General features: G+C 45.1%; 1 protein-coding gene across 2 annotated transcripts in view; it reads right to left on the bottom strand.

Annotated features, from left to right (window-relative positions):
• LOC146197949 (uncharacterized) overlaps window positions 1-13331 on the bottom strand; it is a 53086-nt gene that overhangs the window by 14451 nt on the left and 25304 nt on the right. For both annotated transcript variants that reach the window (XM_084593231.1, XM_084593232.1), the window contains exons 6-8: window positions 12383-12562; window positions 9539-9660; window positions 2333-2488 (exon numbers count right to left, since the gene is read on the bottom strand). In XM_084593231.1, the coding sequence (XP_084449357.1) occupies window positions 2333-2488; window positions 9539-9660; window positions 12383-12562 (458 nt within the window). The remainder of the gene's footprint in view (window positions 1-2332; window positions 2489-9538; window positions 9661-12382; window positions 12563-13331) is intronic.

Genomic DNA, 13331 nt, shown 5'->3' with positions numbered 1-13331 from the left:
TAAGAGTAGAACTGAATCCAGGTGCAAGGACCCGGTATGCTCGAATTTCATCTCGCCCTTCCATATAAAGGAAGCAGAGTTGGCAAACTCTACCACGTATTCTAGTCTTGTGACATCGCTGTGAATTTCAGCCCACTTCCGCCCTTCCTTCATTAGAGCTAATGCTATCATCTAGTAGTTTTTTTTTTATTGTATTTACATGTTCATCATAGGCCTTTATCTACTAGTTAAATTAATACATTACATTACATTACTAGTTACATTAATTAATGCGAAAGCATTACTTCGCTATGTTCACAAATTTCTGTCCGCAGATCGCGTCCACAGACCGCGTCAGAAAGATCGTGTCCGCAGCAGTTGTGTAAGTGTGAAGTGGTAAAGGTTAATGAGTGCTTTCAATTGATAGAAGGTGACGTAATGGTCTGTCTGAAAAATAATTAGGCCAATAAGTTAATTAGGTAATTAGAGGCAAAACATGCAATATGATGTCTGTAGGAGTTGTGAGTAACTGAGAAGTGGTAGAGGTTAATAAGTGGTATCAATCGATAGAGGATGATGTAATGTTGTGTCCAAAAAATAATTAGTCCAATAAGTTATTACATAATTAATTAGAGGCAAAAAATGAAAAAGTAAAGGCAAAAATGGTCTCACAGCCAATGGCTTGGCATCCCATTTGAATGTATCAAATACTAAAATAGTTAATTAAATCCACCAATTAAGGTGACGTCAAGGATGTGACGTGATGCAACCTGAAGTCGAGCCAAAAAAAGGGCATAGAAAGAGATTGACGTGCAATATGAAAGTACCGAAGACTAAAATGGATAAACAAGAAGAGAATTAATGTGACATCAAGGATGTGACGTCATGCAACCGGAAGTAGAGCCGAAAAAGGGCATAGGAAGGGATGGGCGTGCAATTTGAAATTACCAGAGACTAAAATGGGTAAACAAGAAGTGAATTAAGCAAATAACAGCAGCATCCGTGCTTACGCATCACTCTAATGCAGATTCTGCAGGGCTGTAACTTTTCTCTTTGAAACAATTTAGGTACAGCTTTTTTCCTCTTACAATTAAGGCTTGGTATAGGCTGCCTAACTCATCACTAACTTGCATTGCATAGTTTGATAACCCGAATAGCTACTGCTAATCCCTCACCTGATGGACCTCAACTCAATTATTAGTAGTATGTTGCTACCTTTTTTGCTTGCTCGTTTGGTTGATTGTGACGTGTGGATTAAGCTGCAGTATGTAAACATAAACAAACCCATCAACCAATCAGTGCCTGGCTATGTTTCCGCTATAGGCACGGTCATAATTTTTGGAGCCTGCAAGAACGGTCAATGCTGCCTATGCTTAAGGACAATTTTTTTTTTCCCCCAGAAGGCAGTACTGAAGCTCATGCATTAAGATAAATAAGAAAATAAACCCAACTCTGCAAAGCGGCTGAAGGTTACATTGATTACAAGGCAGGGATGCAAAGTTACTGGCTTGTATTAGGTTCTTGCATGGTATTTTCTGAGACATTTTTCTGAAAGACTAGCAGTTTCTAATTTATTTACAATGCTGCTAACCCCCAACAGAGGGGCTGCTGCAGGGTGGAAAAAGGCAATAACACTGACATCAGTCAGAGGAAAAAAAGAAGGAAAATGCATACGCAATTACTATTCAGACAGACATGCAGGAAAGAAGTGATGTCACAAATGTAACAAAATTACATAATCAAACAGACTTATATTACAGTTTCTTCAAGTTTAGCATATTGACATCAATTCAACTGCAGAAAGCAGCCCCTTGCTACATGACATGCAAAGATTATCAGTTACACATTAAGATAAACATGTCCCTCTTTGTTTTTTCATCTGTCATGATACAGCCACAGCTTTTTTCCAAAACCCAATAAACCGTTCCCAACCAAAGGAACCCACCAGCTGAAAAAACTACGGGATGATCACCCCCCCACTATGGCCAGACCCAAAAGAAACGAATCTATGTGCAATGCTAAGTCAGCACAAGACAGCACTGTATTGCACACACACGAAAGGTAAAAGAATATCTTTTGAGCTGCTTTCATGGGCATTTTTTTTAAACACAATCACTTGTAACACCAACCAGAAATATGAATCCACATAAAGCCAAACCTGGATATATCAAACTCGAAGGGTAGTACAAAATAGGTAGTTCAATACATCAATATACAGAAATCTGCTCGACACGCCTGCGTGTTCAATATAACCATAATTTGAGACATCTGGTCTCGACTGTACCCACGAGTAGAGCCTTTCACTAAGCATGTCAGCTCGGCTCATCAGCGAGAGATAAAGTGCTCCACATACTCGCTCTGCTTGCGCTGGTGAAACGCAGTGCGCTGCTTCAGCCGCTCCCGCTCCTTCTGCTGAGCCTCTCGCTGCCGCTGCTGCTCCAGCTTCTGTCGTTCCGCTTCCTGCTGCTCCCGCTGAGCTTGCACCCTAGCCAGCCTCTGCGCCCGTTCCCTGCAGCAGGGGGTGAATCAACCAAGAGGAAAAAATGTCAGCCCCTGTCCCCCCGATTGTGAGACAATCCGCCTTTTGCGCGAGTTTTCTGCGCATGCGCGAAGCCCCAGCGGCGACTGATGAAAACACACTGAGCGGCGTCGACGGCGCTTCTCGTCGCCGCACTCATAGCCAACGCACGGGGGCTGGAGGCGCGGTCACGTTCAGAGCCTCGGTAAAACGATGCCAACCACCTGTGCCGCTTACGGCTGCCACTCTCGAGGCGTGCCGGGATGCAAGACGCGTTCTGTTAGGTTTCCTTCGGCGAGCCGCGACCTGCAACGGCGTGAAGCTTGGATTAGGGCAACCAAGCGTCAAGACTTGAATGGGCGACCTTGGCAGCCGACTGCGTGCTCTCGACTGTGCGAAAAACTTCGTTACAGGTATGTATGCATCTAAAGGAAATGTGCATGATGAAAAGTATCTACCGGAGTTTGCACCAAGCCTGTAACCCACCAGTGATAGCCGCAATGAGCATTTGTTCGGGGCATCTGATGGCGATGTATTTTGTCGTTTGTTTTATTTATGTGCGAAGGGGCCGGGTAGCGCAGATATCACAGGTGGCTGTGTGCGCTAGACCGTAATATTTAGCATGTTTTATCGTGACTGCCGCCTGACTAAAAAGAAGAAAAAAAAGGGTGTTTGTTGTGATGCACCGCCGTTAGCGAGCCGAGTGGTTGAGCTGGTCATGAGGCTCGCGAACGGCAGTGCATTAAAACGCCGTATTTTTTTTTTCTTGTTAGTGAGGTGGCAGTCACGATAAAACATGATAAATATTGCGGCCTAGCGCACACAGCCGCCTGTGATATCTAAGCTACCTAGCCCTTTCGCACATAAAGATAAGAAGGGACAAAATACATCGCCTTCAGGCCCCGGTGCAACTGAAGCAATCACGCACCGAAGAAATCCTCATTGCAGCTATCACTGGTGCGCTACAGCCTGGGTGAAAACTCCAGTAGGTACTTTTCATCATGCCTATTTCGCTTAGATGCATACATACCTGTAGTATCTGTGTTCTTGCCGCTCGGAGCATATGATGCACTTGACACTTGCACGACGCACAGTATTTTTTTTTAATTAAAGGCTCGCCTTCGTGCATGCCAAAGCATCCGGACTTTGTTCCTTTAATGTACGCAATCAGATGCACTTCGTTAGGGAGCTTGATAATCGTCGTCTTCGTCCAACCGTTTGCAACGGCAAGGAAACTGCCCGGCACAATAAATGAGTCTCCTGGAGGGTTCATGCTCGTTCACTTGCAGAGTGGATCGCTCTGAACGTAGAACAGGGTCGGTTCCTGACCGAGATGCGCATCCGATATGTAGGAGATTCACATGTGTCACCAAGTTATTGATTCCGCAGAAATCGCGGCGGAGGCAGAAATGAACGTTGGAGATCCTTTCACAACAGAATGACCATTCTCTGCGCACCAAGAACCTTTTCACCACTGCGACCACATCCGTTCTGACTCCTGAGGACAGAAACCGGCTACAGCTCTGAATCATCCATTGCCAAAAAATGCAGCGCGTTTCCTGCAGGTGTGCATTCCGGCCGGGACAATGCCCTTTTCACGGGGCGTGTATATGTGACTCTCTGCCGATCTTCGTGGATGAAATCCTATAGCTGCACGGTTGTAGATGACGCGAGGAGGAAGCGACGCCCATTGCACCATGCCGGCGCCGCGGTGACTGCATTGTGCTCGGTAACTCAAGACACCCCGCGCATATGCGTCGCTCAAAGTCACAGAAGACGATCCACCTAGCTCTGCAGCATCAACAAACCCCTGGCTGCTTTGCCCTTTGAGATTCCTCTCTCTCTCTCTGCCCCCATACTCTCCTGTCTGCCGAAAACCTGCACGCTGAGAGCGTCTCATTCTGTCCCGTCGAACACGGCCCGCGCTACACGCTCTTACAATACGAATATAGTATATGCGTACGTGCGTTATGAGTGGATTGTGAAAACGCTCTACCTTCCCCCATACTGCGTGAACATAATATGCTGCAATTACTGTCACTACTTTCCGCTCCGAGGCCAAAAAAGGGGGGAAGCTTTCGCTTTCTACCAGCGTTGGCGTGGCCATTTCGTATGATGTGCTTTCGCGTCGTCTGCTACACTGCCGCTCAATGTGTTTCCCGCCCGCTCTCGCATGATGGCGCCACATCCTCGCGCAAAAGGCGGATTCAGCCCATGGATGCAGATGTGCTAAGCAATGAATGTAATGCACAGAACACAAACATGCCCGATGCGACAAAACAGAAATATAATGTTCCGAGCAAAGAAAGATGAGTAAAAGTATTTATTTGCACTACATTTCACAGTTGCCTCGCGAGGCGTACGCGCTCCGCACTTTCGCGTCCAACAACACCCCACGCCAGGCATCACTAATAGTGTCACGGACATTCGTGTGCCAGTGCTGGGTCGCTCCACTTCTTGCGCTGACACGCCAGATCGGAGGAATCTATGCACTGTGAGAAGAGCAGCTCACATTCATCCCGGCAATCGTGTGAAGCCACAAGGTCCTCAGTTTGTTCTAAAACCAGTAGGCCAGCTCCCACTCAGGCACAGGACGGCAGCGCACAGCGTACAAGCTGACGGCTAGCATGTGCTGCGCTCACACCTCTTTGCACCTTGCACCGCGCGCAGGCGCACGGCGTATGCGCCTTGTAAGTGTTCTGGGATTCAAAGTTGCCGTATCATCTTCATCCAGTGTATCGTTTGTGTGGGTCGCTTGCTAAAGACATCTTTCTCATACCTGTTAACGTGTTCAGTATCCAGCATTTTTCGAAGACGCGACTCACACGCTTTTTGGGAAAGTTGGTCAAGCGTCTGCAATTTAGCTGTAGGGCATGACCAGCATGGCTGGAGAGGCCCGTGAGAGACCCATGCAATTTGCCGAGTGATCTTTTCTTCATCCTTGCATCGTGAGGTGCAATCAACCTCCTTTTGGTTCCGTGTGCGTTGCGAGGACTAGGAGGTGAAACGGAAACCATCGAAACAGTTGGCAGATGCCACCACTAGATAGCACCTTCTTGGCTGGAAATCTTATGTTCACAGTGACGATTAATAAAGAGGCCGAAACTGTGAATTTAGGCTCAAATTTGCTCAGATCCACATATAATACAAGGCAGAAATCTGACATGATAAAATCGAGGAAGAAGAATCTCGTATTTTATATGCGAGTTTTACGGTAAATATCCTCCGATTTCACTTTTAACTAGTACTTCCTTTGCACTTCTTACCTTCGCCTCATCTTTTAAAAATATATTTTTCCATGTACATATTTCTTTGCTCAGTAAATGTTCTCTGCTGAACTTTGTTGAGTTATTCATGGTCATATTTACTTTTGCAGAGTAGTCTAATTTTTGTTTCTGCTATGTCATCATTAGTCATTATCGATATTACAGCCAATCTTATAAAAAAAAAAAGAAGAGAGCAGGAGGGAGGGGAAGTAGCCACCTTGCAACCTCTCCCCAACATGGTGGGTGACCACAATATCATGAGAACAGGTCAATGGCTCGAGTTGAGGGTCACCTTCGAGGGGCACTGCCATTTTCTTCCAAAGTCATGTCATAGTAAACCGAAAATGAAAACAGAACAAAAAGAAACACCGAAAAAGATTGTGTACAGTGTAACAGCTTTGGTATTTTGAAGGTGACAGGGAGGTACTTATATTTTGTGCAACAGAGTGGGGTGGAACGGGCACGCCTCGAGGACAGCAAAGTGTTGCCTGTGCATTTCTTCTTGACTGTGTGTACAAAAGTAACATCATGGTCACGCAGGAGGTAGCGATGCGATTATGTCGGCCAACTACCGTAGTAGACCTGAAATATTTCACCAGTTCTTTTGCTGTAAGAAAAAAAATTCCCATATTTTTTCAGGTTGCTCTAACACAGTTCCTCTTCCCTGAAAACTTGAGTGACCAGGAGCACCCATAGTAGCTACTACATGCTTAATTAAGCAGTCTATAAGGACACACACACACACAAAAAGAGTTTACTTTTGGTATTTACTAAAATGTATGTAGCCTGGTACAGTAAAAGCCCATTATTTCGTACCTCGATAATTCGAACTACACTACTTTCTCCGGTCAAGCTCCACAGGTCTATGAGGAAAAAAAAGAAGAAAAAAAAAAAAAAAGCTTATTAATTTGAATGTAGGTCAGTTCCACTACAAATAATTCGAAAAATGCACCACTGAATCTGGGCAGCCTGGCATTCTGCACATGGCCAAACAAATGCCCCCACGATAGGGTGGCATAGTTACAGGCCTGCGCAAGTCCAAAACGGGCACAGAAAATAACAGGTAAAACCAGGGAAGCCTAATTGGTGTCATGACCGGTGTAGTGGCTTGTGCGCCGGAGGGTAGGGGGATGGCGGTAGTGGCAGAGCTGCTTGCCATCTGTTCCACGTGACCTCTGAGACTTGCAAACAGATACTAATTAATTTGACCCCTGTTATTAAAAAAAAAAACAGATAAGCATCTGTGTCGGCACGGTCCCAGCCGACGCCCATGAAAGGCTATGACGTCGGATGGCCGCCATGAATGTTGCACTGGTTAGGCTGCGTGCAATGACAAGCGTGATGAAATACAAAAGGCCTCATCTCCAATAATAGGCCAACTACTATGCAAGTGTAGGCTTCACTTTTATCAGCTTCGCGTCGTCTGCATCACCCCGTGACAAAGACTGTCGTTGGCCACGTATCAACCAGCTAGCAGATTGCAGTTGTGTGGCATTTTAGACTGCGGTACTAGGTTTTTACGCGCTTCAATTGTGGTTCCACCGCTGCTCACAAAATGTGTGCTCGTCAAGTGCTGTTCAGTGCATTGTGTGGTGAAGCCTTATACACAACACAGGAAGAGGCACTGCCGCTACTTTGTTGCACCACAAATGATCTAACCCTTTCTAACACTTCCGCTTTGGCACTACCAACAGTACGCAAGCAATAAAACATTGATTGCAATGCCAAAATTAGTCACTGCTGCACTGTTCTCATTTAAAAGTAGGCGACCAATACCCAATTTTCTACCAAATATCACATTCACTTGCGTAGTAGACCCACTGCCTTCATTAAAAATTGGTGATTTGAGAGAAGGGTTCATGCATGGCAAAAAAATTTTCTTTTTTTCTTTTGTGAGAGTTGTCCATCCTTATACCGACCAGTCATCAGTGAAAGCAAGTGGTCAGCCGTGATCATGAGAAGACTTTTAGCACTGTTCGCTGCAAAAGGTATATGCAGCTACCACGTGCCCCAATGATTTTGTGGCAGTGGTCAGCGCCCACCTCAATCTTGGCACGATAAAGCGAATACCAAACATCGGGCTTGCGCAGCTGGACAAGCCAACCAAGCCACCATCGGCACTCCTGTGAAGCCTCTCCTCAACTCTCACTAGTGCTAAAATCAAAAGATAAACACACAGTGAATGATGTAATTGCTGCACAGCATCTTGGCACGCTGCCAATAAATGAACTGTGGACTGCAATGGCACAAAACAGAGCCGCACTAACGACTAAAGCATTTTATTTTTATAATTTCTCAGCAGCAAAAGTTTGACATGTGGGTGGCTTTATTACGAGAGTAAACAAGATAAATTTACTGTTATGCAAATGGTTTGCATCAGTTTTTTCGAGGCCATTCACAATACGCAAGAAAATTGAAATTTTTTCCCCAGTCCCATGAAGTTTGAATTAATGAGCTTCTACTAACAAACAAAACACTACACATGGTATGTGGTCTTTAGTGGCCCAATGCTGCACATGAGCTGAGATATGCTGCACTAAAGGGCTCCAGATAGTTCTGATCACATCAACTTCTTAAACTGATGCCACTCCATGCACAGTAGTGTTACATTTCGCATCCATCTGCTGAGCATAAGGTTGCGAGATTTACTTGACTGAAATTCGACGAACGCTAAAGCCACCAACCAAGACAGATGCCACAAAGGATGGGATGTAAATTCGATGCTACTTCTAGGTTTCTTCAAATCCACAAAGAACTGTTAAGAGCTAGGTTGTAGCAACAAAAATATTACACATTCACAACTCACTTTTTCCCAATGTCGTCGTCAACATTTACATTTCTACACTTGCCATTCTAGACAGGACAGCACTGTCATGACTGCAAGTTGGTAGGTGCAACACACTAGACATACATTTTGATATAGTCGTTCTTGGGAAGGATTCATGTTTATTCCGATGTTTTTCTAAAAATCTCTCAGGGCGGAAAAAAAGGAAGAAGGAAAAAAAAAAGTCAGCATGAATTGCGTTCTACCCAAAATGGTGGGCCACCCAAATAAGTAACCCCATTGCAAGTTGCACAAATCAAGGACAAATGAGTATCATCATCATCATCAGCCTGTCTATACCCACTGCAGGGCGAAGACCTCTCCCATATTTCTCCACTTAACCCGGTTCTGTGCTAGCGGCATCCATTTGACCCCTGCGAACTTCTTAACCTCATCCGCCCACCTAACTTTCTGCCGCCCCCTGCTACGCTTTCCTTCCCTTGGAATCCAGTTTGTTACCCTAAGCGACCATCGGTCAGCCTCTCTTCGCACTACATGTCCTGCCCATGCCCATTTCTTCTTAATTTCCACTAGAATGTCGGTAACCTGAGTTATTTCTCTGACCCATTCTGCACGCTTGCTATTTCTTAATCTTACCCCTACCATTTTTCGTTCCATAGCCCTCTGGGTTGTCCTCAACTTAAGTAGAACTCTCTTGGTTAGCCTCTACGTTTCAGCCCCATAGGTGAGTACAGTTAAGATGCAACTGTTATATACTTTCCTCTTTAGCGATACCGATAAGCTGCTAGTCATAATCTGTGAGTGCTTGCCAAATGCGCTCCATCCCAATCTTATTCTTCTTGTTATTTCCTTTTCATGGTCCGGATCTGCGGTTACTACCTGTCCTAAGTAGACATATTCGCCTACTACTTCCAGTACTTCGCTACCTAATGCAAACTGCTGTTCCTTTCCGAGGCTGTTGAATATTATACAAATGAGTATTCTGCTCACTTTTTTGAGGCTTCAATTTTCTGCCGCAAGATTTCTTGCTTCCGCTGTGACTCTGCCTCGTTGGCACCACTGTCGTGTCTCTTACGGTTGGACTCTTCCAAGGTGCATGCCTTTGTAGCACCCTGTTCACATAAAAAGAAAAACAAGCCAAAATCAGTTAGAAAGGTGTACCTCAATTCTACAACATTTAAGTGCAGGCGTGACTCACAACACCTTGCTTTTCACCTCCATTGAAAAGCGACTGCTGCAACCAGGATTATCACTCTATTTCGAGAAAATACAGTAAAACCTTCTTAGTTAAAAGTCATCAGGACCATGAAAGATCTTTGAATTAAGCAGTTTTGGAAATGATACGGACACGCCAAAAAATGCAATCTCTAGGTAAAATAATTTGTTGCAGGACCCTTATTTGACGAACTTTGGACTGTTTAAAATAATCAGATGCCGGTTTGGCGTGCCCGGTAGTTTGCAGCTCCAAGGATTTGGTTTGAGGGTTTAATGTCTCAAAGAAACTCAGGCTATGAGACATCGTAGTGGAGGGATTTGGAAATTTCGACCACCTGTGGTTCTTTAATGTGCACTGACATTGCACAGCACGTGGGTGCCTTGCTTTTTGCCTCCATCGAAAAGCAGCCACTGCGGCCGGGATTCGATTCCGTGTCCTTTGGCACAGTAGTGGAACGCCCCAATCACTGCACTACCACGGCAGGGCTGTGGCGCCAAGGGTTTTCTACTTGGTCAACTATGTGCAGCACCTGAGAACTTTAGCCGTGGCACTCAATAAAAAATTGGATGACTTTCAGTGATCTGATAACTTCCCTGCCAAATGCATCGAACTTGCCATCGTCTGCGCAGACTGCATTGATACAATTGAAGCGGTTGGCTCCTTTTTCATCAAGTGCACATAGTGTGCATGGATGCTTAGCATCGACTCTGCTTTCATTCGAAAAGCTAGAACATTCAAAACAATGCCTAACCGAAGTGGGCTGCACTTGCTTCCATGCACATACAATAAGTAAATGGCCTCTAGGTTGTGGATGGTTAGCACAAGAAAGGAGCATGCACTTCAGGAGGTGGGCAGTGTCGTTCCCCTAACCACAGCCCAGAAAAAAAAAATAATAAAAAACAGTGCAGGCTGGCGCGGCAACTTCTCTTGTCGCAGGCAGAGATGAACGAGCAAATGGTCACGGCAGTAGGCACAGAACACACAATGATGCTGCGAAGAGGCTGAAATGGGCACAAATTTACAGCGCAATGTCTCTGTATACTTGTCTTGCTCTCATCCTATGCGTTGCATTGATAACGTCAAACCAACATGCTCAAGCTTGAACCTTGTCTAGAATGAACAGGGAGGAGGGGACGACATAACTAGTATGCCCGCTTCTAAGCAGCATAGACTATCTCTGCAGGTGCAAATTTCGGCGGCCCGTGAGCTGTATCGCGGACCGGTTTTTGTGTTGAGCGAAGGAGGGGGAGTACTATGGCGAGGCATTTCGCTAAGTGGTGCCACTTCGCTTCTCAAAAGGGCTGTGGTTTCACGAGATTTACGAAAAAATCATGAAGTACATTGCTGCATTGCGCCTCAAACTTCGAATTAACCAGGTTAGTGCAGACCACTGGTTCACATTATCCAGTCAATTTCATAACGGACAATATGTGAGGCAAAAAACCTTCAAATTATCCAGGACTCCAAAATACTCATATTCTCTTAATGAGGCTTTACTGTAGGCACTAAACTTCTGGATAAAGCATTTTAAAGTCTATTATACTGGTCACATCAAAGAAAGCGGTTACACTGAGTTGTACACGGCATTCCTACGCTATATTAGTGATCCAATGCTGAAGCGCCCACCATGCATGGTGGTGGTCGCATTCAAAGGTGCTCCTTGCAGAGTTATTTTGCTGCGTGAACAAGTAAACGCACAATGAAAGCAAAATATAACACATTGTTTAACCTCACTAAAATAAAACTTGAATTACAGGCCAAACGATCCCCTGCAATGTTGCCGCATACACATGCCGCTACTTTGCATAAGCAGCAGTGAGGTGCAAGCAACTTAATCTAGTTATCGTCATCTGCGCATCTTGGGAAGTGTAGTGCCTTGGCACAGTAAATACTGTGTCCCGTGGAAAGTATGAACAGTGAGGCATCATGCCTTTGAATGTGACAAGGGGATCGGCCGACTTATGGGCTGTCTCGGCCATGGGCCACTGACAGACGTCTGTCAAGAATAGGCATCCATGCAATAAGACAAAGCTAGGTACAATGGCTGAGATTGACCCAAGTGAATTGCTTGGTTTGAGGACAGAGTGCCATCCCTCATTCGCTTGGCATTTCTCAGTACGTATATCATTGCACAGACCAAGGCAACTGGCCAGTTCTCGAAAGGCACTGGTACGCGGACCATGTGTACTTAAGAAGACAATGCATCACTACTTTTGAAACCCGTGTGACCAAGGTTACCAAACTACCCTAGTTCTAGCATTATAACAAAACTGGTACTGCCCAGCACTGAGAAACCAAAACAAATCTTCAGGAGAAACAAAGAATGAGTCAATCAAAAATTCGGTTCAAGAAAGAAAAAGTGTTTTCTAATATATCTACAACATTGCTTGCATGCCAACTAAGAAAAGAAAATGGTTAAAAATAACTTTTTGATGCATACATATATTGCATTTAGCACTTGTTTAGCGATTTTAGGGCTTCCTGTTGCCGGCTTTCTATTTTTGAACTGGCAGCACTGACAACAGCACACTCTGGTCAGCGACAGGACGCCCAAAAAATAAACTTAAAATGTAGACTGTGCCATACTGGGACAGTTGTGAAGGTGCTGGAACGCTTACCGGCCGTGTCTCGCTTGTTGGCACAGGCCATGTCGGCTTGGAAGGCGTAGCATGCTTAGGCGTTGTAAAAGGCACCTTGAAGAATGAGGAGGTGGCAGAAGTCTTGTGTGCAGACGCTGGAGTTCGGCCGGGTCGGTCCTTGCCTAGTGCTTTTGTGGGCACCCCTCGAACACCACTCGACTGCAGGGAGGAGACACATTACTCGTCAACTGCCATATTACAAAGTAGCTACAGGCTGCCTTTCTGCAACAATATGTTATGCACCAATTTCATGAGACATTGGCCATTACTGAAATGCATTCTGTCACATAAACTGCACTTGGTTCTAGCTATGCTGACTGCCATAGATCACAGAAGCTTAGTTTTCACATCATTTGTTAGTTTCTTGTTAGTTTCCACACCATAAAAGCCAGGAAGACAAGCTTGAGCTTATGAAAGTGAATGCGACGATGTGGTAATTACTTTTTTGGCCACGGGTTTAGAAAACGCCATGAAGCATTGCACATATGCTGCAGTATGCTAAACTGCAAACATGCAATGCCTATACAACACTTGCTATATGACTGTGCTAAAAACAGGCTAGACAGATGAAAACAAAGTCTTCAAAACCTGGCACTGCGACGGCCAACCTCTACCAAACTGCTTTGCAACTTAAACCTTTAAATTTACCGGTCTTCCAGTCTTCAAGGTGATCAAGTGTCCGACTTGAGAATGTGAGATGGGATTCGAGGGCACAAGAGGATTCGGTTCTTATCTCAAGGAAACTGCTTAAGGTGACAGTGCTTGCCAACTTGGCCATGTCACCGCATCTGATGACATTGCACTGCCTAATATCAGCAGAAGGCCATGTTATGGGCCAATTACCATCTTTCAGAGACATGCGCGTGAAGTTTCTCTCTCAATGCCAACACCACTAAATTTTCTAGAGAAAGGGGGCCTTTAACATTAT

The sequence above is a fragment of the Amblyomma maculatum genome, chromosome 2, assembly GCF_055883805.1.
Source record: "Amblyomma maculatum isolate TAMU_Amacu chromosome 2, ASM5588380v1, whole genome shotgun sequence".
Classification (NCBI taxonomy): Eukaryota; Metazoa; Arthropoda; class Arachnida; order Ixodida; family Ixodidae; genus Amblyomma; species Amblyomma maculatum.
The sequence above is the reverse complement of the archived record's forward strand: the minus strand, read 5'-3'. Positions and strand labels throughout refer to the sequence as shown.